At 35.4% G+C, this 26,460-nt stretch overlaps 1 protein-coding gene across 1 annotated transcript in view; it reads left to right on the plus strand.

The window, feature by feature from the left end:
• The window catches only part of Cdc42 (Cell division cycle 42), a 109,385-nt gene that overhangs the window by 48,141 nt on the left and 34,784 nt on the right, over positions 1–26,460 (plus strand). Inside the window, exons 2-3 of the mRNA XM_090372011.1 lie at positions 12,289–12,443; positions 20,125–20,307. Of these exons, the coding sequence (XP_090228137.1) occupies positions 12,339–12,443; positions 20,125–20,307 (288 nt within the window). The 5' untranslated portion in view covers positions 12,289–12,338. The remainder of the gene's footprint in view (positions 1–12,288; positions 12,444–20,124; positions 20,308–26,460) is intronic.

Here is a 26,460-nt window from a genome sequence, read left to right on the forward strand (position 1 = left end):
ATGGCGGTGTCTCTGTTGTTTAATGCAAAGGGGAGATTTGTTTACACTTTACACTGGTGTTTTCCAAACTTTTGCCACTTGAGTCTCTTGGAATTAGACTTATATTCTTGGCTCACCTAAAGAGTGATTTCCATTGAATTCAGTGGAACTAATTTATGCCACACTTGAAAAAGTTATTGCAAACCAAGGTGGGGGTCACAGTCTAGGAACCATTGTAGTCTATCCTCTCAGTAATTCACTAGTCATTACCATATAAACAGTGTTACACATGTGGTGTTTGTGTATTTTTTTTATTATATTTTGAAGATTGTTTTGCTTTAGCAAATGAAGGGATGACTTAGGAGAGTTCACATTGTGTTGTATATCTTGTTCCAAATTTGTTTTTGTATATCTTGTTCCATGACCGTGCCATTTTTAAAAATTTTTTTTATTGTATTGTCAGCCTTATCATTGTTTTTATGTTGTATGAATGGAAAATGAAGTTTACTGGTTTTTTTTTTTTTTCTTCATATCTCTTATTGACACTTGTTTTACCCTAATCCTTTATTTCTTATGGAACCTTTATTCCTGCCAACCACACGTTTGCCAGACGTGGTACATTTCGGGGATGTGTTTAGTATTAGTAGTGGTAAATGATGCAAGAAAGCAAGCTTATACAGCATCAGCAGAAAAAACCTTCTCATTTCACCTATCAGTTCCCTCCAATAGTTTGTCTAGTTCTTCCTTGAAATTGTTTAAACTATCCACTTCTGCAACAACAGATGGAAGTTTGTTCCAGCAATAAACCATCTGCAGTAATCAAAATGTGGTCTGACCATTGCCTTATACAATATGATAAGGCAATTTTCTGTATTGAGAGCAATGCCTCAGCTGTGCTCCACCCATGAAAGACTGCATGTCTGAGAGATTTCTGCTCATAGAAATGTTAAGGATACAGTCATTTGATGTGGACTGAACAAGTTCGCCTGTGACAAGTAGTGCAGGAAAAGGATCCTAATGCTAGCATGTGATCTGCTCCCTGTCAAGTAGTGTACAGTGGAAAACTGTTAGGTCCCACTACCTGTGAACCCCATATCCTCTTATCTAGATGTATGGAGAACTGGTTCATGTGGTATCTGATCATGGATTTTTATTTTATTGATTTATTATTGCTATTTTGTTATTAGCATTATATATTGTGTTACTCAATGTCACTGTTTTGCATATCCATGTGAGACCCTTGGCAGCATGCCGTGATGTGTATATTGTATTGTATCTTTACGTACAAATAGAGATTTAATTATAATCACCTCCTTATGCCTGCTAACAAAATCCGTGTATAACATTGAAAAATCCTCGAGCTGTCCTGGCAGCCTGTCTGTCCTACTCAGAGAACTTTATATCTAACTGCACAATTACTCCCAGGTCTCTTTCATTTTCCTCCACCCTGAGATGTATCCCTTGCATGGAGAAAACAGTTGGTGAGGAATTACTATGCCCAATAAATTTAAATTTATTGGGCATTTATTCTAAGAAATCTGGTGAATATATAAACATTTACTTTCTGTATTAATATTCTATTTTATTATAACAAAGTACCCATTATTATTTGCATAAATTAAATAATTTACAAAATAATGAAAAATGTTTTTCTTTTTCCACAATTTGTATCCTTATGTGATCTCGGTGTAGCAAACTTAGGGAAAGGTACATATCAGAATAGAAACCCTATTTTTTTTTATTTTAAATTTGCAGTTTGTGTAACTGTTTTACTGCAGATGCATGAAATAAATTTTCTAAAAGAAGAATGAAGCACTTTTAACTTACATAAGTCTAAATATTTTATTTCAATCAGAAATTTATATACAGATGGAAAGCAGTTTTGTGGTATGCTTCTGCTGCTTCATCAGTGACTACAAAGACAGCAAATAAATTCAGAAAATAGACTTAAATTGTTACAAGTTACCTTACATAAAGCTAAGGTTAGACTTTAATTGAATACATTTTAAGAATTTGTTTGAATTAAATTTGAGCCAGACTTCTTTTGGACTTTTCTAATATTAATTGATTCCCTAATACTCAAATGTCAGATCTTTCACCTGGTCTCTTTCAGACTTAAAGCCCTCTAAAGCTGCTTTCCTTGAAAGAATTATGGATTTCAGGAAACTGTTTTACCCCTTAATTGCTGTTTTATGGTTCAGGGTCCCATTGTATCAATATCCAAAAATGGGAGTTGAACTTCCATAGTAAACTTCACAAATTTGTCTATCATTTGCGAAGGCATTAATTGGATCTGTAGTCCTTTATCTTTCCAATTGAAAAAAATGCAGCTGAAATAGCAGATCCTTGTTCAAAATCATCTAAAATTTTATTTGTCATTAGTGGGGAAATGGGACCGCTTATACTTATCTACTGGTTATCTGCTCAATTTAATTAAAACAAGTTAGTTGATGTATGCACTGTTACATTTCAGGTGTGTTTGCTAACATGCCTGAAATTTAATGCATTGCATATATTAGCTAATTAGTAATAAATGATTTATTAAAAAAAATAATAAAATAGCTGTTTGTTTGAATCTAATGAGAAACATGCACCCAACCTTATCTTTTAATAAATTATTACCTCTCCTCAACAGGCAGAGGGATAGTATTTTGTCAGGTTTGTTCTAAATAAGTGAACTGCTGAAAAAAAAAAAAAAAAATTCCAGTCATATCAACATAAGCACCTCTCTCTCTCTCTCTCTCTCTCTCTCTCTCTCTCGATTGAAGAATAAAGGTAAAATGTTTGTTTCTCTTGACTTAGTTAGTTAGTTAGTTAGTTATTTGGTTTTTAGGAGCATTAGCAACTAAGGCCATATTGCTCCGGGATATGCGGTGGTCATTCCCTGAATGACCTTTCCGCATCCTCCGTATTTGGTGGTGACGGGCTCGAACCCCGGTCTAATCAAGAAGCGTGTGCTACGCACTGCTGCTCCTTCCCACCTGGCTACGGAGGCGCCTCTTGACTTAGATTGCATCTACTTCTGTGAGGCACCATTTGAAAATGCAAATTAATTTTTTACCAATAACTGTACTTTATTTAAAAAAAAAAAAAAAAAGTCTTCTGTAATCTAGCACTTACCCTATCTATATCAGATTTTTTATACCCTGCTGCTCAATCAACTCTTGGTTGCTGTTATTTGCTATTTTTTGATAAATTTTTCAGTCTTCCAAAAGCACAAAAATGGTGATGTGGGCATACCCATTGATGTCCAGTTTCCTCTCCACCCATCACCAACTGTCATATGCCATTCTTCCCTGATAATATCTGTAAAGATATTTTCTTTGACAGCTGTGTGAAGATTATCCTCCTGAAGTTTCCCTTCTTCACAGTAATAATTTGTCTATTGGTACACTTGTGTGCATGGCACACAGCTGTTGATGTACACATTTTCCATATGTCAATGAATTTTTACTGGTGAGATGTCCCCTACTGTAAGAAACTGAATAACACTGTTGTGCTAGCTTGGACGCACCTGTCACTGTGAAAACCATATTGTCTCTATTGTACAATGTACATAGGACAACCAGCATGCTGTATTGTTAGTTATTAGAATTTTCATCAATCCCTAAATAAAAGATGGTTGTTTCAATCAACCTTGATGTCTAGAAAGTGGTATCAATCAGCTAGTTTCTATATGGCACCAGCCATCCAGAAACTAGGTGATTTTTTTTTTCATTCTGATACATTATCTGATACAGAAATTTTTCATTTGATATTGTTAGCATCACATTACACTGTCCCGTAGCATCTTTTTGCTGAAAGATCATCCTTTGCTCATTTTTGCTGAAAGATCATCCTTTTCTCCACTTCTGCTGGCTTAAAACATTTATTTGCCATCAGTGGTATGCTAAAATGAGGTCATTTTTAATTATATTTGTAAGAATATTTAATTTTTTTCATTTTAATGCATAAATAACATCTTTTGAGAGCACATACATATCTTTTTGTTTTGCTTCTGATGCACATAAATCCCTGTTTTGCTATTCAGAGAGCACTGATCCATTAAACAGAAGAAATGTCACATATATTTCTGCATCAATGCATACTCTTTTATATATATCTATCTATCTAAAGCACATATTGTCACAAAAATGCCTTATAGTAATAAATAAATTGGCAGCAAAAAGAAAGACAAAAGAGGTTGCATTGAAAAATATGAAAATTACTCTATCGTACTTTGCTACTCCAGTGCAACCACAGAGATCAGAGGAGTTTACTGCCAGTTATTTGGACAAGAATTTCATTAACCACGTATAGCATTCACATAAATTCAAACTGTAGTCAGTTAAAATATGTATTACTTGAAGTAATGGTAAAGATGTTAATAATTGGTTAAGATTTGTTTTCAAAAGAATATTTGACATATCCTTGTTGGCATATTATAATTATCTTAAGGAGAGTTTTGGTATGATATTAAAAAATGATCTACCCAAACATTATCATTCTATAAGCATGGTAAGTATGGGGGTAGAAGTTTCTTACCATCAGTGATGCATATTCAGAACCAGTTGTTTTGAATTTGTCACTGAATTTTTTTACTCATCTATTAATTATTTTATTTTTATATATACACTGGTGTTCAAAGAAAGTGCATCACCTAGAAATTTCACATTTCTAACCCTTTTTTGCAATGGTATGTTACATTAATGACTAGCATCACAAATAGAAATATAAACAAAAGATATTTATTAATAATTAAGGCAAAGCTAAGTAATATTTGATAGGCACTCTCAAAATATGATGTTCTGAAAATGGACTGTGAGACACAGTTTTGCATAGCATTTCATTGGGGATGTTGGCTACCTGCTGTTTTTAATGCTTGCTTACATATCAGCAAGCATCTATATGTCTCCATGGTAAACTCTCTTTCAGGTATCCCCATAGCCAGAAATAACAGGGATTGAGTTCTGCTGATCGGGCTGACCAGAATTCTCTAGTCTCTAGAAATGATGCGATCATTTCTGAATATTGAATGGAGCAGTTCCTTCACTTGTCAACCAATGTGGGGAGGGGCACCATCTTGCAGGAACACTGCGGTCTCCAAGCAGTACCATACACTAGTTGCTGTACACCTTACGGCAGCGATTTCCAAACTGGGAGGCGCAAAAAGTTTAACAGAAATGTAATTTTCATAACATAACATATATAAATAAAAAAGTATATACATATAAATAAACTTTCATAACATTAAATTTTATAACCTATTTTTTAAAGCATTTACCTCCACCTATCTCACTCTAACTTTGAGATAAACATTTATTTGGAAAAAAATATATTATATTTTGCTGAAATGGATTGTTGAATTATGGTTGATATAATGTAATATATATATAATTTAGTGCGTACTATGTATGACATATATAGGTAGATTGCATTGTATAGCATTAGCTGCATGGTTGAAAATATGGTTTCAGCGGTGTGCGATTGTTTTTGGCGTGATTACTTACTGATAATAATCGTTAATAATTTAGAAGTTGTATTTTTTAAGAATATAAATTTAATCTTAATATTTTTAGATGAATGGATAAATTTTTGACTGCTTACAAGAGAAAATCCACTAATAATGAAGATACTGATGCTGATACAAGTAAAGGTAGTGGGAATACAAGCAACAGGGAACAAGGAGGTAGAACTCCCAAGACAAGAAAATAAGATTCATCCTATTTATCATTAGGATTCACAAGTGTTATTATAGATGGCTTGGAAAAACTAATGTGTTTGTTTGGTACGAAAGTTTTGGTTGCATATAGTATGAGACCAGGCAAATTAAAATGGCACCTTAAAACTATGCATTATGAATACGTTGGTAAGCCCATAGAATTTTTCAAAGAAAATTAGATGAGTTTAATAAACAAAAGCAAACGTTCAAAAAAAAAGTTTCTGTTCCATCAAATGTATTGCAAGCGTCGTACCAAGTTTCTTACAGAATCGCGAAATGTAAAAAACCACACACAATAGGAGAAACTGTAGTTTTGCCAGCAGCTTTGATATGGTTAAAATAATATTCAGCGAATCATATGCAAAACAGTTGTGACAAATACCACTTGCTGATAATACAGTTGGCAGAAGAATTGATGATATATCTGAAGATCTTTGCGATCAGTTAGTTTCTAGACTGCGTACTTCAAAATTCGCCGTACAAGTAGATGAGGCAACTGATGTAGCCAAAGATGCTCATTTAATTGCATATGTTTGATATGTTGCAGAAACTAATATAATGGAAGATATATTATTTTGCAACCCTTTGAAATTTTTAATATAATTGACACTTTTTTGATGAGAATGACATAAAGTGGAATAACTGCATTGGACTCTGTACTGACGGAGCACAGTCAATGTCAGAACACAAGGCAGGTCTTCAAGCATTAGTTAAAAAGAAAGCACCCAAAGTTATCTGGATGCACTGCATGCTTCACAGAGCAGCTCTTGTGTCAAAAAATACAAGCGAGGAACTTAAAACTTTTTTACAAAAGTTACGAAAGTTATAAACTACATAAAAAAGAGTCCTTTAAAAGTTAGGTTGTTTGCAAAGCTGTGTGAAGATATGGAAGCTAATTATACCTCACTTCTATACTATTGTGAAGTGTGCTGGCTATCTCGTGCAAAAGTGATTCAAATGGTGTTTGAACTCAAAGAATAGATTGCAATTTTTCTTGATGAAAATCATAATGAAGAGGCAAATTTATTTAGGAATGATAACTTTATTGTTAAACTTGCCTATTTGGTTGAAATTTTTGGAAAATTGAATGTTTTGAATAAATCAGTGCAAGGACCACAAATGCATTCACTGATTCAAAAAGACAAAGTTGAAAGCATTCATAAAAAATTGGAGCTATGGAAATCAAATTTACAAAAAAAATGCTTTCGACGTGTTTCCACTTTTAAATGATTTCTGCGCCAGAGTTAATATTGAAGCAAACAAAAATCTATTTACTGAACACTTGATGGTTTGCTAATGCACTTTTCACATTATTTCGAAGATCTTGATTTTACAAAGTTCGCGTAGATACAGAATCCATTTGTCGATGAACAAGATGATGAATTTGGATTGACAACTATTGAAAAGGAAAAATTGATAGAATTATCACGCGATACTTCATTGAAACAAAAATTTCAGAGCGAAACCCTAATTCAATTTTGGTTGAATCAAAGTGAAGAATATAATACTTTGTCAAGCAAAGCAATGCAAGTACTGCTGCCATTCGTAACATCATATTTATGCGAAACAGGATTTTCTGCATTAGCTGCAATGAAATCCAAATATCGAGCCCATTTAGTAGTAGAAAAAGAGCTACGAGTAGCACTCTCCTCAATGACACCTAGATTTGATAAACTTTGTGCTAATAAACAAGCACGTCCATCACATTAAAAACAAATTAATTTAAAAATGAGTGTGTGTGTGTGTGTGTGTGTGTGTGTGTGTGTGTGTATATATATATATATATAGTAAAACCTTGTTATTATTCTGTCAATTACGTTTTTTTTCATTTTTGTATTAATACATTTTTTACCATTTAAAAATGTCTATTATTTTATGAAATAAAGTGGGGGGGGAGGTGCTAAGATTAGATTTTTTTTCAAAGGGGGCATAGTAACAAAGTTTGGAAACCACTGCCTTATGGGGCCATGAGGTGTAGACTCTTCAAAGAAAAATGGTCTGATTATAAACTCTGCTGTGAATCCATGCCATACTGTAACATATAGACTTTGTAGTGGTCTTTCCTGCACAGCAGATGGAAGAGAATATTTCGCAGTCTTTTGCATTTACAGCCCCATGAAGAGTGAAATGTGCCTCATCAGACCACAAGATCATTCGAGCCCATGTATCAAGTTCCATATGAGCCAGAAATCATAGAGCAACGTCTATTCGTTGTTGCAACATACACCTCCCATTTCACCCATACATCCTTTCCAAATGCCTGTCGAGCTCAGCCTTAAATTTATTTGAGCTATCAACTTCCACAACAAAAGATGGAAGTCTGTTCCACCAATCATCTACCCACTGGCTAAAGGCAAATTTCCGCACACCTATTGTGTCTACTCTCCAGGTGCTGCAATTTGCAGAACTTAAGCCTTTCTTGGTAAGGCCACCTCTTTGTTCCCCTCACCCTTCTTTGTACTTGTTCTAGAAACTCTACATCTTTCCTAAAATGAGGCCTCCAGACCGGTACACAGTACTCTAGGTGTGGCCTGACCGTTGCCTTGTATAACGGGATAATCACCTCCCTGTCCCTGCTAGCAAAATTCCTACATATCATTGACAAGACTTCATGATCTGCCCGTCTGCACTGCTGAGCAAACTTCATATTTGACTGCACAGTTACCCCCAGATCTTTCACTTTCCACTTCCTTGAGTAGTACCACACAGTTGGTACGTTTCTCTTGGTTTATTGCTACCCATATGCAGTACAGTAAACCCTAAATTTAATGGAGTAATAGGGGAGAAGGGGTATCCATTATTGCCGAAAGTCTGTTAAATCAAATGTATCCTGGAAGGTAGGGAATTTTTTATTGTTCTTAATGTAAAAAAAAAAAGCTTTAAAACAATATACAGTACTGTAAAATATAAAATTGTGTTGCAATTTGGCCTTTGATTTATGGATATCAGAAACAGTTTGTTTTTTTTATGTCGTAAATTTCACAAACACTTGCTACTGAGACTTGGACGACTGAGACAAACACGTGCTACTGAAATTAGGACGCCTTGTCCTAATTTCTCAATTAGCTCTAATTTCTGTGCCACAGTTAAGTTCACATGCTTTCTTTTAACTCCTCTATCACTTGATGCCATTTTAAATTGTAAGGATTGCAAAATTATTTAATAAATAAAGTCAATTCAGAAATCACTGAAACACTCTGTATACAACCTGACTGCACGATAGCTTAAGGCAGACTGAGACTGAAACAAAGCAAGTCGGTAGACCTGAAGTTTAGTGTCCCGAGTCACGTTCAGCTTGCAAGTCACTGCCTGCTCTTATCTGTAATCTTGGAAAACAGCTATTTGAACATGTTTTCAGAAAGAATAAAAAACAATTTTCTGAATTTGATTATAAAAGTAGATAATTAACAACACAATAATGGAAATAGGTAATTATTATTAATTTTTAATTCTCCTTACTGTTATTCTCCTCAGGTGAAGCATTACTTATTCGAAGTAGTGCAATATCATGGCAACTGATTGTGAAGGTATTCACAATATGAGATATAACTTAAAATAATGCCGTTTTGCTAACATTCTGTTAATTTGGCTATGTATTATTGATGCTTTCGCACTATACTTATACATAGTCTAGACTTTTTCCATAGCTTTGAGACTTCAGCCCTAAATGCTTTATATATTTATTTTTAATGAATAATAACACAAGTTTTGCCTAACCATAAAAAAAATATGGTCGAGATTAATATGTACATTACTGTATTATTATTTTCTGGTCCGTGAAATCCATTATATCGGGGTCCCTTGAATGGAGGGTTTACTGTACTTTGCATTTGTCAATGTTAAACTTCAGTTGCCACTTCTCAGACCAGTTGCCAAACTTAACTAGATCCAGTTCGAGTAGCATACTGTCCTTACTGTCGTTAACAACCCTGCCAACCTTTGTATCATCTGCAAACTTGGACATTAAGCCTGATATAACTTATATATATATATATATATATTTTTTTTTTTTTTTTTGTCTTTGCAACACTTAGTTCTGTAACATCAAACTGTTATAATCATAATTACAGGAGCAGTAGTGTTTTTTTTCTCTTGAAATTACAACAACTCTTCTTCTCAGTTGTAATTTCAGTTCTATTTCAACAACGATAAATTAAATAAATAAATAATCTTAAAGCAATTGTGCACCAGTGGAGGTGGCTGTAATGGATAGTTATTTAATGACAAATTTAGTAGAAGCAATGAGCAGCATACCAGACGTAAATGTTTAACATGCTAACCATGATTATATTAGCTATTTAATCATGGTTTAATATTCTTTAAACCTTTCCCCCCCCCATGCCGCCACTCCCAGATTAAAATTTGACATGCTGGAACAAGCATTTATTTTGCTTACATTATTGCACGTTTTGTCGGTAATTATTATATGACTGTAGTCTCCTTTATTTACCTCATTCTAACTTCTCCCCAAAAATTACTTTGTGATATATTTCAGATTATGTAACTTGTCTAAAAGGTTTTGGAAATTAGTGAAAGGGTAGCACATAGATTATACAGTAGTATGATCTACTTACTACCCTTTCATTCCAGTCATACATTGTGCCTGTCACCACCAAATACGGAGGATGCGTAAAGATCAGGGAATGACCACTGCATATCCCAGAGCAGTATGGCCTTGGTTGCTAATTCTCCTAAAAACCAAATAACAACAACATTATTTACATTGTTAGCATTTTGATATGCTTTCACAGTTCAGATTTTTTAGTCATTCCTTGTAATATAAACATACATTTTTGGATTTTAATGTGAATGCAAAATTGATATTTATTATGGATATCAATCAGGAACATTGTTTTCTAGATTTCCAAAGATGTTTGTGCAAGGTGTTTAGTTTTAATCATGAGGTATTAATAAAGGTGAATTGCTACAATTAAAATAGCATGCTTTTGATATGAATATAACTGGTGCACACAGCTCATTGTATATAGTTAATGACAAGTGTAGAATGCACTTAAAATGCTTGCTACCATTTAACTTGATACTTCTATCAAGTTTTTTTTATCCATGTGATAAGGTTATAAGTAGCTCTATAACCAGAAATTGTCAGAGCTCACTATTGTTACTGCATTATAAATGTCAAGGGCTGTGCTAGTCAGATCTGTAGTGAGATGATCATCTGGCATGCAACTTCAGATTTCATTCATATCTATTGCTTCAGGTTTCTTTAAACAAGTTAATGTATGCAGTGTGTTACATTTTGGGTATTATAGCAAATAATTTTTTTATTAAAAAAAAAAAAAGTGAGCAAAGAACAACAACTTTGGTGCAGAAACTGAGAATTTAATTTATGCACATTTGTCATATTTCCCATTCATTCCTCCAATAAGTGCATGGCAACAAACATATCCAGTGCTTCAGCTACAACATACAGTAGATGGATAGCGTATATGGTATGTATGAAAAAAAAAGTATAATTTACAGATTTCTATTGGTTCAATTTTAATGAAATTTAGAATGACTCAACGAATCTTTAAGTTATTACATAAGGACAGACAGCTATTACCCGATGAAGACAATAGATGCATTATGAAGGTATGCTAATATGCCTAAAAATCACACATATCGGGAGATTAATCATACATTAGTATCAGTAGTGGCAAAATAATGTAAGGAAACGAGCTTGTACAGCATCAGCTGTGGAAAAAAAAAAAAAAAATCTCTTGCCAACTTTACAACTTAATTTACCTGTCACTTTTCAACAGCCCTTTTCCAGTTTAAATTTATGTCCCCTTGTGATGAGTGTTTGTTGTCCAAGATAGAGTAAAGGTGCCATCAGAATTTAGTTTATTCAACCCATTCAAATCTTTAAATACTTCATGTCTCCTCACAGGTGCCTAGTTTTCAGCTGCTACAGTGCATATAGCTCAAGTCCTTCTTGGCATAAGTAGTGCCTTTTTGTGGTCCTGGCTATTCTTACTGCTATTCTCTGCACCTTTTTAAAATAGATCCACATGCTTCCTAAAATGAAGTTTCCATACTTGGAATCCTTGTTTTAGTAAGGATATATATCTGTTGCAACCTAACCATTCCTTTTTACAATGGGATAATCACCTCTTTGTCCCTACTGTCAAAATTCTTGTCATTACAGATAATTCCCATGTGCTCTCCTAGCAGCCTGTCTATACTGCTGATCAAACTTCATGTCAGACTTCAATTATCCCTAGGTCTTTTTCTCTGTCAACTATTTTGACTTTGGTACCACTCAAATGAAATGTTTGCTCCTTTGTGTAATAAAGCCTTACTGATTCATTATGGCACACCTGTCATTACTATGTCAGTTAACTGTATGTATTGTTTTTCACTTATGTTATTACTGCATGTGGTAGCTGGAAATAAAAACATGTACATTCCTTTGGAACTCTAAAATGAATGCCAAACAGTATTCCTCCAAGATTTTGATTTCCTGTGATAAAGAGCTATAAATAAATATACCACAGACCACAAAATAAAATTTGATTACTGGTAACATTTAGTCTTGAAATAATTGTAAAATTAGGAAAATATATATCTGCTTATCCCTTAAAAGCTAATATTAATCTCTGTTATAGGGGCATCCATTGCTTAAATCCTCTTAGTCCCAAGAGAAGCCTGTGACACTATGCAAACTATTAAGTGTGTGGTAGTTGGTGATGGAGCCGTTGGGAAGACCTGTTTGCTCATTTCTTATACAACTAACAAGTTTCCTTCAGAGTATGTTCCCACAGTGAGTATTTTGCTTAATATTTTGTATAATGAATTATTCATATAATCAGAACGGCAGTTTTGTATGCCATGTTTTGTATGTACTAGGTGTGGCAATAAAGTTCCTGGACTAGTGCTGTTGCAGTCATGTTCGATGAGTTTGAAAATAAATTATAAGTGGTATGTTTTAGTTCTAACTTCCTCCAACAGCTGGTGTTACAGAGATTGCCCAGTAGGTTAACTGTCATGTTGCAGTAACAACCAGTTTTGTTAGTAGCATTAATGTTCCGTGTCACAATTTTGCAATAGGGCAATGAATGAATATCAAGTTTTGTTTTAAATTGGGAAAATCTGCAAACAGAAAAGTATGAAATTTTAAAAACTGTTCATGATGATGAAAAAGTTCTACGTGTGCATTTGAGTGGTATAACTGGTTCAAAGACATATGAGAATTTTTGCGATCCCCCAAGAAGTGGAATCTGTCGACCTCTTAAAACGAGACAGGTTCAGAAAATTGTGGCAAGAAATCATCATTTGACCCTCCGAATGATGACTGAGATGGATATGAATAAGGTGATTAGTCAAATTCTGCATGAAGATTTAGGGAAAAGGCAAGTCTATGCCACACATCCACAAGCAATGAGGATTGTCATCATGCAAAGATTTCATTCAGGCTTGTCAAGACAATCCTAATATTCTCAACTGTATTGTCACTGGAGATGATTGTTGGATGTTTTAGTATGACCCAGGGATGAAGCATCAGAGCATGAAGTGGACTTCAAAATCATCATCCAAGGCCAAAAAAGTTTCATTTACAGAAGTCCAAGATCAAGACGATGCTGATCTGTTTTTCAACAAATGGGGCGTGATTCACAAGGAATTTGTACCTGAAGGAGTGAGTCAATGCTGCATTCTACATATAGGTGCTTCAAAGAGACTATTGAAGTGAATTTCCTGGGTGAGGCTGTAATTTCTAGAGAAAGGCAGCTGGTTTTTGTTGTAGGACAGTGCCCCTGCACTTGTTGTGAAGACATTTCTGATGAAACATTGCATTATACAGATCAACCCTCCAACCTACTCTCTCAGAGTCTAGCAGCAGATTTCTTTCTCTTTGCTAAGGTGAAAACTGCCCCCCAAAGGAAAGATTTCAGGATGTTGAGGACATAAAGAAAAACATAACTGCCAAACTGAACATCATCTCTTTGTATGCCATTGCTGACTCTTTCCAGAAACTTTTAGAATAGTGTAATAAGTGCATTCAGTCAGATGGTGATTACTTTGAATAGAAATAAAACCATATTTGAGCTCCTTCACTTTGTGTTCTTTTCAAGTTGTGGTAGTAACTACCTTTTATCTCAATTTTCAGTGTACTTTAAACTACAGTCTTTCATGTAATAGTACCCTTGCACATATTCAAGATCTATGAATATAAATGTAATAATATAAAAAAATATAACATAATAAAAGTATGGTTTTGGCATGCTTGGCATTTGTGTATTGGTGTTAGAATAAGGAAACCTTCACATTCAATTATAAAAACAGGCTTTAGAGTTTCTGCATTAGTAGTAAATGGAACGCATTACTTTCTTTCATACATATAACACTGCCAGTGACGTGCAAATTTATAATTTAAGTGGTGAAGAGTATATCCATTTTAAAATTTTTTTTTTTTTTTTTGCTGTTCAGTGCAAAACTCTGCTGCTTTGTGTAATATTAAAATATAATCAATAATGGTAGTTCTTTATTATTATTTTAGATTTAAAATCTAAACATTTTTAAATTCTGATTTTCATACACTGCTTCAGAAGCTTATCACTACCTGGTGTGAATATTTTTGAATAAAATTTTTTTCTGGTCATTAATATTACAACTATTTTAAACAAATTTTTAATGTCACTGTTTCTGAAAAAATTTAAGTGGTTTCTGATAATTGTTATTTGCATAGTCTTCTAATAACTTTCTGAAATAAGGGGGTGGAGGAAGAAACAGAAAGTGAAGACCATATACAGGCAGTTCCCAGGTTTACGAGTTTTTTTTTTTTTTTTCAAGTATCAACAAAATTGAAAATATGAACTATTAAAAAAAAAAATTTGTAAATACTGCATTTCAAACTGTGTGTGTAGCTATACAATACAGTGTACCCCGCTTTACGATATTAATATGTTCCAGAGACGCCATCGCATCGTAAAAATATTGTAATGTGAACCCAATAACAGTTTTTTTTTTTTTTTAGTTATTCATTCCAAGATCTCGGAAGTTGAAATTTTCGCTATATAACTAATCTATTTATCTCACTGATGATACAGAGCAGTCTCGTCAACGTAAAAAATTTGCAGTGTTGAATAGCTGCCTTCATCAATAATTTTTTTCCAACACATCACAATTTCTCTGCAACTGCAGAATCGGCACTGGTGACTTGACCACATACTTTATTGTTGTGGAAACAAGTGCGATGCTTGAATCTATTAAACCACCCATTGCTTGCCACCAACTTGGGTTTGGGTTCGCCATACTTATCCTTTAATATTTTTATAAATTCTTGTTGCTTCTGCTTGAATGGTCATTAGACTCAGGGTCACTTGCTTCTGAATATGATTTTCGAGCCATATTATTAACAGCTGTTCCATCTTCGATATAGCACCTGAACACTGTTTTGTGATGACTGTTGATCTTAAGTGTGTTGATTCTTTGACATGTTCCTTTATACGCACACTGTCCTTTAAAATAGTATTCACTGTTGAAGCAGCTAGACCTAATTCCCTTGCAATAGATGACAAACTTTGTCCTGCTTTGTACTTCTTAATCGTTTTCATCTTCATTTCTAAATCTGTTTTGTTTTGTTTCCTGGCACTACCACCACTTGCACTTTTCATTTGTCGCTTTCCCTTCATCATTGTAATATGTAAATAGGAATGAAGAGAAGTTTCTGAAAATTCGTATTTTATATGATTGAAGATTTCAGTGAACGGGAGCACATTTCACCATAATAGCGTAAAAACCCACACAATTGCAGTTATCGGTATTATTGCAAATGCAATAAGGTAGAGTTTACTACCTATTTATAATTAGATGCGTGAACAGAAAAGCCCAATAAACCGGAAAGTGCAAATTGTTTTATGGTTGTGATCTCCAGAAACGTGCTTTAGAAAAATATCACAAAGGCATTCAAAATTGATTCTTATAACGGTAACATATGATAATGAAGAAAGGGTAGTGCAATTTCCATTATAAATATGACCATTTAGAGTGATAAATAGCTTAGTAATATAGCAAAATTTTCAAATTTTTTTTTTTTGTTTGCAAGGTCGGGAGAAACTTATGTAAGGTCAAATTTCCATAAGTAGAGTATTAAGTAAGTCGGGGAGATCCTGTATTAGACTTATAACCTGCAAAAAAATAACATATTAGGAAATTTTATATTAATTTTTATTTATTTTTTTTTATGAAAACCCCAAACACGAGAAGTATTAGAACCTATAGTACTTAGTAGTGTGCTTGGGTCGGAGGTTGAGAAGACGAAAGAAGATATTTGTTGACATTAGACTTGAACTTCTATAGACTTTAATTTTCAGGAAATACAGGAAGGTTCATTCAACTGCCATTTTCTGGAACAACCTTCCTTTTCAGGAAGGTTGTTCAGAAAATGGCAGTTGAATGAACAAATGAGGAAAATGAAAAGTTGGTTCTGTGAGTTTGAAGTTGGACAGTAAATGGATGTTGACTGGTTGTGGCGCGTGTTTGGACTGTTTTGAAAGAGAGAGCGGGAATTATAGAAGCCAATTCAGAAGAACAGTGCCCATGGAAGTATCTGTAGAAAGGGCATGTAGCAGAAACAGTAAGTCTATGAGACAGCGAGTGGAGAGACTCTGTTAGAGATGAGTCATTAGTTAACTAACTGCCCTCTTCTGAATAGAATCTAGAAACCTGAGAGAAGCTTTGGGGGCCCCGCCCCAGATGTGGGAACAATATTCCGGTAGGGCGGATTTGTGATTTTTACAGAGTGAACATCTTTTTGGAAGAAAAGTAACGCAGAGAGCGAAAAATAAAACCAAGTTTTTTTAGATGCAGAGGAAGCAATATTTGTAATGTGCTTGTGCCAAGAGAGATTATAAGTCAGGGTAATCCCAAAAGAGATATCAACTTGCCTAGAAATTGGAGTGTCACCAAAGGTAAGCATAGGAGCAGAAGAATCCTTTTTGCGAGATATAAGACAAGACTGAGATTTAGAAGGATTGAAATCAACTAAGTTGTCTTTGCCCCACTGGAGAATTACCTGGAGATCGGCATTTAAGGAATTGGTGGTGGATATTCGAGAAGTTGAAGCTGATTGAGCAAGGCAAGGTTTCTCAAAATGGAAAGTGGAATGCAATGTGCTATCATCGGCAAAACTGTGGATAGGATTTCCAGTCAATGAAAGAACTGAACTTTTGGGGACACCAGCATTAGTGGAGAAGAGAGAAGACAAAGAGCCATCTACCATCACCCTCAGTGAGTGATCAGAGAGAAAACTGGATAACAAATTACCAAAAACAGTTGGCAAACCATAAGATGGTAACTTGTTTAGAAGAACTTTATGCCAAACACAATCGAAAGCCTTTGAGATGTCAAGAGCAACTGCTTGTGTTTCACTGAACTTTTCCTTGAATTTGTCCATAAATGAGTAACATAAGCCAGAATATCAGCAGTGGATCGACACTGATGTAATCTATACTGGCGATTGTTGATCAGACGGAAGGTTTCTAGGTTGTTTAAGAGTTGGCAGTTAATTGATTTCTCCATTACTTTAGTAAGAGTAGAAGTAATTGCAATGGGATGATAATTGGATGGAAGGGATTTGTCACCCTTTTAAGGAACTAGCTGGATATGAGCAAGTTTCCAAGCAAAAGGGAAAACACCTTTGGAATGAGAAAGTGAAAAAAGGCGGCAAAGAACAGAGTAAGTTCAGGAGCACAGGTTTTGAGAACAAGTGGAGAAATACCATCGGGACCTGAAGCTTTCTTAGCATCAAGATTCGTCAAAATCCTTCTGACATCCTTTTGACGGAAGACCACAGGAGGCATTGAATGGAGTGTGTTAGGAATGGTGGGAGGTCATTAATACAAGAGTCGGAAGAAAAATGGGATGCTAGCAGGTCAGCTTTATCCTTGGCTGAAGTGACAACAGAACCATCTCGTTTGGACAGAGGTGGGAGCAGAGATGTTTTCTACTCTTAGCCTGTTCAAAATCGAGTATGGTGTGATTAATAACTGCTTCACAATTGTTGCAAGCTTTGGTGTAGGCAGAAAATGAAACTGAAGAATTGGAAACAAGCCAATTACGATATGCAACATTCTTCTCCTGAATGGCATTAGGACATTTATTGGAAAACCAAGGTTTAGGTAAATGACGAGATTTTAAAGTGGAATGTGGGATAAAGGATTCCATTCCTACAGGAATAATTTCACTGACACGATCTGAGCAAACTTTGACATCAGAAGTTTTGAAACAGTAGTCCGACCAAGGAAAAGAAAAATCTTGCAGATTATCCCATTTTGCATTCTTGTAATGCCATACGACACGAGGTTGGGGATAGCCATAAGATAAAGGCTCCATTGGAGAAGACACAATCACCAAGTTGTGATCTGAAATGATGTAAGTAATAATGCAATAGTTCTTTTAAATTAAATTGCTCAATAATATTAATATTTATGGTACATAGTATATAAAATTATATATGAACAATTAAATTGGAGAGAGAAAAAAAAAAGAATAAATCATTCATAATATATCTAAAAAAAAAAAATTTTTTTTTCTTTTTGGTAACTGGCTGTGTGAAAACAGGAATGAACAGATTCTGGTCTGTCATGTATTCTATCTTCTCCACTAATGCTAGTGTCCCCAAAAGTTCAGTGGATATAATTACTGTTGTCCCCAAAGAGGGTGGAAAAGGCCTACGTTCAGATCTTGTCAATGATGCAAGGAATTATTGGCTTTTTTCAAAACATGGCTGAGTTAATCGGCCTCATGCAAGGGTTGCATGGTATATTGTTTGACAAATAAACAACAACAACAATACTTGCAGAACATAATATACTGCCAAAATCCCAACTATCACAGTTGTGGTAACAAGCTGCACTTGCAAACACTTCTCTTTTCAACCATTCTTTCATGCGAGGATGGTAGTGATATCACACATTTACCCGATATATGGCCCACTCACAATTTCTATCATATTTTCATTAATATTGGCTCACTGACAAAAGAATTGAGACCTGCTGCTCTAGATGCCCATTATTTCCTGAGCTTGGCACATAGTATGTTGTCTATGCACCATAAAAATTTAGATCAAATCTTTATTTCTTTATTACCTTTAAGGGATCTGGATATGAATATACATTTTGTAAAAATAATTTTAATAAAGAGTAAATGAAAATGCAGATGATTTCATATGCATAACCATGAGCTACTTAAATTACATGGTAGTTTTAAATTTCCAGTAGTGAATGCAATCCTAAAGTGTTTTTTTTTTTTTTTTTTTTAGTAGTAATTTTTAGAAAACTTATGATCTTCTTTCAGTTTTATAAAACTGAAAGATTATTTTTAGTGTTAATTCACTTTAATTCTGGAGCACAGAGTTAAAACTTCATAATCAGAAGTGCATTGTGGCCTTAAATACTAAAGCTCTGTATAATAATAACAAAACATTAATGTCATAATTGGAGGATTTGGAAATCTATTTTTTTCTACATTTTGTGTATGACAATGCAGTATTTTATTTATTTTTTTTAAATGTGTTAAATCCAGAAAACTATTCATATGTTGTAAGCAAATGTGTGCAGTTTTTAAAGATATCACTTTGTGGAATAGTGTTGTGTGCAATTCAAATTACTCGAAAATATGGTGCATGTGATAATTTAGCAGATAATGCTACTTAGGGAGGGAAAAAACTAAAAGCAATTACTTTGAGTTCACATTACTTTTTGATATTATTGTATTAAATTATTTACATTCAAAAACTGGACTTGACCTGTGAACCACAATTACTGAAGACCCAACCCAGTTTGGGACTCTCCCCTACACCATTACAGAATCCCTTGACTGTTGGATTTAGATACCCCAAAAGTACAGGCTCCTTTGGCTGTTGCTGTATGTGTACAGGTCCATTTGTCATCATATGTGCAAGGGTCAATTCATCATGCATTGTCAGGTATTTTGAGCATTTTACCACCCTGCCACTCTTTCCCAGTTTTGCAGGACCCTTTTCTCCATTTTTGTTTAGACAGAGCTGTCCACATTGAATTCTACATCCACCTGGTTTGCCATTGCTAGTCTGTTGCACATCATAACCTGGAGTAATGATTGGATGTGCCTGCTGCCAAGTATATATAATCAGCTGCTGTTAGATTTTTGTGATCACATCCCATTTTTCACATGTTAACATCACCTTCAAGATAATTCCTCATTAAAAATTAACGAGTTTGCTGTTTTTGTCACAGATGTTGATTTAGCTGTGATCACTTACAATACTAGACTCGCAGCACATATCCATGACTGTAGATTGGTTGAGAAGCAATTTGCATAAATTTCATTACCTAATATTTCCATTATTCTTACAGTCACTTCTATAAAGTTATATAGAAGTGGTATTGTATACCAAGATAGTATTCTCTTTTGGTGTTCAGTTTTTTAATGATTTTTTTATTCTTTCTGCATTGTATTTGTAGGTGTTTGATAACTATGCAGTAACTGTGATGATTGGAGGAGAACCTTACACATTAGGTTTGTTTGATACAGCTGGACAAGAAGATTATGATAGATTACGACCTCTTAGTTATCCTCAGACAGATGTATTTCTTGTCTGTTTCTCTGTTGTGTCACCATCATCATTTGAAAACGTAAAAGAAAAGGTAACTTTTGAAGTTTATGGATGTAATGAAATTCTACATTAAAATTTGTTTGTTAAATTTGAGTGACATGACTTGTTTAAATAAAAACTTAATGGGGAGTTGTACTGCACTAGGCGAGATATAATAATAATTCCTATAAGGAAATTTATCATGGGGTGACATTGTTTTGAAACCTCAACAAACTAGACAAATTGTGTGGAGTTGTCATATTTTTGGAACATCCCAAAAATTTGTTATTTTCATTAACAAAATGCAAACTTTAATTTTAATCTAAATGTCATTGCTAAAAATTTTCACTTCCATAATTTAAGTTTACTGTGGTAAAAACTTTGTTTTCACTTATGTGACCTAGTCTAACTTGTTTTGGATGTGTAAAATACAATTCTGAATCAAGATAATGTTTATTGTGCAGCACCTGCCATTACCTGGAGGTTACAGTGTAGGTGCTAATAGATTGCAAAATACAATAGAAGTTAAATAATTTCTTCAGTGTATTTATACAGGAAAACAGATCACACTTAAAATCAGTCAATCACTAACCAAAAATACAAAAATCAAAATATCTTTACAGTTCTCTGAACATGAATTGTATTTATGAATTTTAGTATGAGGAGTAATTTAAATAATGAATGAGGGAGAGACCATGTTACAGCCATATGGAGATAAGAGACTGTGAATCTCTCCTGACTGAAGTTATTCATAATTTTCAGTCAAGATCTCCACAATGACTGCTCCTTGTTGGAGCTAGGCAGCCATGTAGAGACTCTTTGGTTTGTTCCAGTCATGAGAGAGAGAGAGAGAGAGAGAGAGAGAGAGAGAGAGAGAGAGAGAGAGAGAGAGAGAGAGAGAGAGAGAACTGGGCCTTCTGATGGGGTGTGACTGGCTTATTGTGCAAGTCTGTCTTGGATGCATTGCAATCTTTTAAGAGATGGAGAGGCTAGGAGCTAGGGTGATGGGGTTGAGATCTGAATGCCATGATGGATGGCAACTGAGATTGGGAAAGAGAGATCTGGATATATCTGCCCGTGTTTGTGTTGAAGCCTGTTTTGTGTTGGATGACTCAGGCCTCTGTGAATTCTTTCCTGGTACCATTGTGAACTACCTAAAGGATCTTGGGGCTGTTGCAGTCTGAAAGTGAGGTCCTTACTGATGCTGTGGAATGCTGCACCACCACCACCACCAGGTGACTTTGAAATACTGAACAACGTTGGTGTATTATAGTATAACTACAACAGTCCTGCACCTCCTTGGAGAGTGGGGCTGTCCATGGCATGTTTCACTTTTTAACGTTACATGTGAACTGGGCTTTGACATTGTCATTTGGAAATCCTGAATGTGGAATTCCCGGGGTTGGTATTGGAAGGTGAAATGATGGAGGTCAGTCACCCTATAAGTTGTGGGGTGTTCTTGAATTGCTTGATGGTTTTCTTAACTGTGTAATTGATGAAGTCAGGTTTGGGGCTGGTTGTTAAGGAGATATTCTTGAATGAGGAGACCTTGGAGTCCAGTTCCTAGAGACTGCATGTATTAAGGTCCTTCAGAGTCGGGATCTTGATCCTGGCCTTGACATGGGAGGGGGAATTATTTGGTTTACGGAAAACTGCATGAAAGGTGGTGCCTTCTTTATCAGAATGAAAAGGAGAAGGAGGCTGTGAAGGTTGTTATATGGGAAAGAAGGTTTCAAGGTTTTCCCTGCCATGGCACTAAATGTTGAATAAAGCATCAACATATTGAACACCATAACCTGAAGGTGTGTTAGAAGGAGGAAATGATGTCTTCCAAGTCCACTATGAGTAAGGGATTGGCGGATTTCCTGAATGTTGAGGCCTTTGGTTTGGAGAAAATTTTCCTAGGAAATAGGCCTGCTCTGCAGAGAGGTTGATCAGACCTAAGATATTTTTGTTAGAAAGGGAGTGTAGGGAATGCCTTGTGGATGGGTGTCAAGGTGTGTTAGGGTGTCACCTACAGAAGTGGTTACTAGCCATTTTTCCTTTAGCAGCCACTCTCTCCATGCACAACACCAGTTGTCTTTCCCATTCTTTTATGTAAATACTGATTATAATTCTCATATTTCTTGAATTTTTTTAATGCAGGTTAAATAGTATATATTGAATACAAAAGCTACTATTTGATCATTTTTAATTAATTTTTAGCAGCAATTACTAAATTTTACATTTAATATTACAGGAATATGATACAAATATTAAGAAACATTGAGAGATTTGTTAGTGATGAACATGACACGGTTTAATCTCTTCTGGGTTTAATCCCAGAAGAGATGGATTTACGGAGGTGCAACAACTGAGCACCAGGTCCCTAGACTACTAAATGTGGAATTGAATCTTGGGCATGTCAGTAGATAAGCAGGTCTCCTTTCATACCTTGCAGCTTTGTATGACTTTTGGTCATGAGCATTTGCATGGCTTAAAATGCATTCTTGCATTGATAGGAAGTTGAAGGGTAGCAAAAATATCTGAAACAAAAGCACCTCCCTGCCCACTACACTTTACCACGACTAACAATATTGACACTTGGCACAATTGGATCCATTAACTCATGCTGCTGTTGCCTGCCACATTCTTGTTTTATCATCAGCATATAACAATTAAGAACGGGAATTTGTCAGGGCATGCAACCTTTTCACATTCCTCAAATGTCCATTGTCCTGTGTTTTTGTTCTTGCTATATCCATGGCTGTTTTTAGCTGAAAGGAGCAGAAACCAGTGAGGTCATCTGCTGGTATACATCATCTCTGACAGATCTATATTATTGTGAGTTTTGATATATTCCTTTCGTACATCTGTTGTCCTGTGCTGCCATTTAACCAGTTGTGGCCTCTGTTTCATTGTACAATTCTTTTCAGCCTTGTTTGTCCTCTCGTATCAACAGTCTGTCTCCTACTACAGGACTGCTATTGACTGGGTGATTTTTGGTTGCTGGACCATTCTTGGTACACTCTGCGCGCTCTTGTGTGTTTGTAAATACCCCAGGGCTGTAGTGTCTGTTATTCTTACACTGACACATCTGATACCAACTATCATATCTCAGAATCACTTAGTTTTGTTGTGTGTGCATAGACTAACTTTTATGATGAACTCGAAAGGAGTTCATGAAAACTTCATTGTAACTTTAAATACAAAGGGTACTAGGAAAGTTTTGCAATATGACGCAACAATGAATCACAGGAAGCTGCTTGTTGCTGCATGTTGAGACATGTTCATACGTGCATAGTAGACGCCGCGCCAAGTCGATGGGCTCAGTTATTCATTAGTAGTGAGAGTGTAAAGTGCTTGCGATGGCATCGTGGTCACGAAATGAGATAAGGACAGTTTTGCGGTATAATTTCGTGCGTGGTTTAACCATAGACCAGTGCTTAGAAGAAATGACTCTTGCACTAGATGATGATTGTCCACATCGTACAACGATATTCAGGTGGTATAGAGAATTCCAAAGGGGAAATTTCACTCTGGAGGATTCTGAGAGGCCGGGAAGGCCACGAACGTCAGTTACGGAGGAAAACGTTACTGCTGTGAGGAAAATGCTTGACGAAAACAGGCGAGTGACCTACCAACAGATAGAGGATACTTTGGGCCTAAATGCACCAGCAATTCGTTCGATTCTGCAAGATCATTTGCACGTGAAGAAACTTTGTTCTCTCTGGGTGTCGCATCAACTGACTGAAGAGCAGATGACCCGACGTGTGACTTGGTGCCGGGAGATGTTAAAAAAGTTTGATAAGGGACAATCTCGGTATGTGAACAACATCGTGACAGGTGACGAGACTTGGCTGTACTATTACGATCTGCCGACCAAGGCTCAAAACAAAGTTTGGGTCTTTGATGATGACGACACACCCGTAATTGTCAGAGAATCCCGATCTGTAAAGAAGAAAATGATAGCTGTATTTTTCAAATCGAGTGGAATTGTGGAACGTGTCGTTTTGGACACGCAGAAGACAGTCACGGCTAAGTGGTATACTGAACAATGCCTGCCTAAAGTCATTGGATCTATGAAGAACCTGCGGCCAAAGTCAAGAATGGACACCTGGTACCTCCATCACGATAATGCTCCAGCTTACCGCGCCAAAGCCTGCACCGAATATTTGACCACGACAGGACTGAAACTTCTCGAGCACCCTCCCTACAGGCCAGACCTTGCTCCCTGCGACTTTGCACTGTTCCCGCATGTAAACATGAAGCTAAAAGGGAGGCGGTTTTCCAGTGATGAGGACCTTCTACGGGCTTGGGACAACGAGTGTGCTTTACTCCCTAGTGAAACTTGGCAGAACTGGTTTAAAGACTGGTTTCGGAGGATGGAGAGGTGTATTGAATGTAGAGGAAATTACTCTGAAAAAATTAAATAAACAAAGCTGTATTGCAAAACTTTCCTAGTACCCTTTGTAGATGTAATATACATTATGTGGAGGAGAGAGCTAGCAAAATGTAAACAAAAGGTGACTTCTGTCTGTTAACTATGTTAAACATAATTAACAGATTCATCTGTTTTTAATTAATCATTCATCCAAATTACTCCCCCCCCCCCATCATAAATAAAGTTCATTTTGTATGGTACACCATTCTTGGCATCCATTTAATTACACAAGAGGCTGGTAGGATGGAACAAAGAAAAATGGACATTGAAAAAGAATACATTTTTTATGGTGCAGTGATTTAAAAAAAAAAAACACAGGAAATGAATTCATGGTGAATAACATGAGGTGCTTGAAACAAAACTTTGAGTGGTACCAACAAATGTGTGCATCAAATTTGCCAATATCAGGTCCAATTTTGTAAGAAAAGGCTAATTACCTAGCTCAGCAACATGGGATTAGCAACTTCAAATTCAGCATTGGCTCTAAAGATTTAAGGACAGAAATAATTTGGTTTTGAAAAATGTTTGTGGTGAGTCTGGATCAGTTGACAAAGAAAGGGCTACAGACTGGTTATGTTCTGTAAGGTCCATCCTTGAAAAATAGGACGTAAAGAATATTTTTGATTTTGAAGGGACAGGTGTATTTTATAATTTGCTGTTCAAGGAGAATCTTGTATTGGTTAAAAAATTAAGCAAACAAGGAGTCTCTGTTCTTTTACATTGCAATGCAGTTGGCAGTAGCTTGTGATTGGCAAATTTTCCAAGCCAAGTTTTTTTAAAGAAGTTAACCAACTTTCATGCAGTTATGAGGCAGTAGAAGTGCTTGGCTTATGGTCAAAATTTTTCATTCTTGGCTATCAAAAGTGGACAGAAGAATGGCTTCAGAAAAAAAAAAGGAACATTTTGACAATTCTGGATCATTGCACATCACATTCTGCTTGGACTCTTAAGTTGACAAATATATGGCTGCCATTATTATGGATTCTTAAGGACTCTAAATTATGGACTTTTAAGTTGACGAATATTTACCTCCCAGTAGCACCAGTTTTATGCAGCCACTGGATCAAGGCATTATTTATAACTTCAAGAGAGCATATAGAGCACACCTGATAACATACTTGGTCTGCAACCTAGAGGGAGCAATTTTCAGGAAAAGTGGAATGACTTCGATACTATCTGTAATGGTGCACTATAGCCTCAGCAGCTCGTGTGCCATCAAACCCTCATCTCACACACACACACACACACACACACACACACACACACACACACACACTATCTGTAATCTTATTATTGCTTGGGACAGTATTGCATCAAGTATAATAATCAACTGCTTCAGAAAGAGTGCCTTTGGATAGAATATTATTGAAAAACATTGTCTATCAGATGAATGTGATAGCAATGTTGAGGAATGGGGGGATTTGAAGGAGCATGTGGATTTTGTTGGCAAATTTGAGGACTTTATTAAAGTGGATGCATCAAGCAAAATGAAGTTTTTGTTATCAACAATGAAAGTGAAGAAGCACATATGCTTCTTTCTAAAAAAAAAATGCCAAAAATGTGTTTGAACATAATAGTGTGTTGCCTGCAGTAATGTTAATAAGACAAAAAACTGTGGAAACAAAATTGGATTCCTTCTTTAAGTCAGATTAATTTATTAAAAAGTTGATTTTCATATATTAAGATTATAATTCTTCTTTTACTAGTTTGTGATAATTTCTTATGCACTGTACTCTTTCAATTTCTGTTTCTTCTATCTTAGTTTATCTTGCAGTAAAATCC

Source organism: Mastigoproctus giganteus, chromosome 1 (genome assembly GCF_048544385.1).
Source record: "Mastigoproctus giganteus isolate SK-2022 chromosome 1, ASM4854438v1, whole genome shotgun sequence".
In the NCBI taxonomy this organism is placed as follows: domain Eukaryota; kingdom Metazoa; phylum Arthropoda; class Arachnida; order Uropygi; family Thelyphonidae; genus Mastigoproctus; species Mastigoproctus giganteus.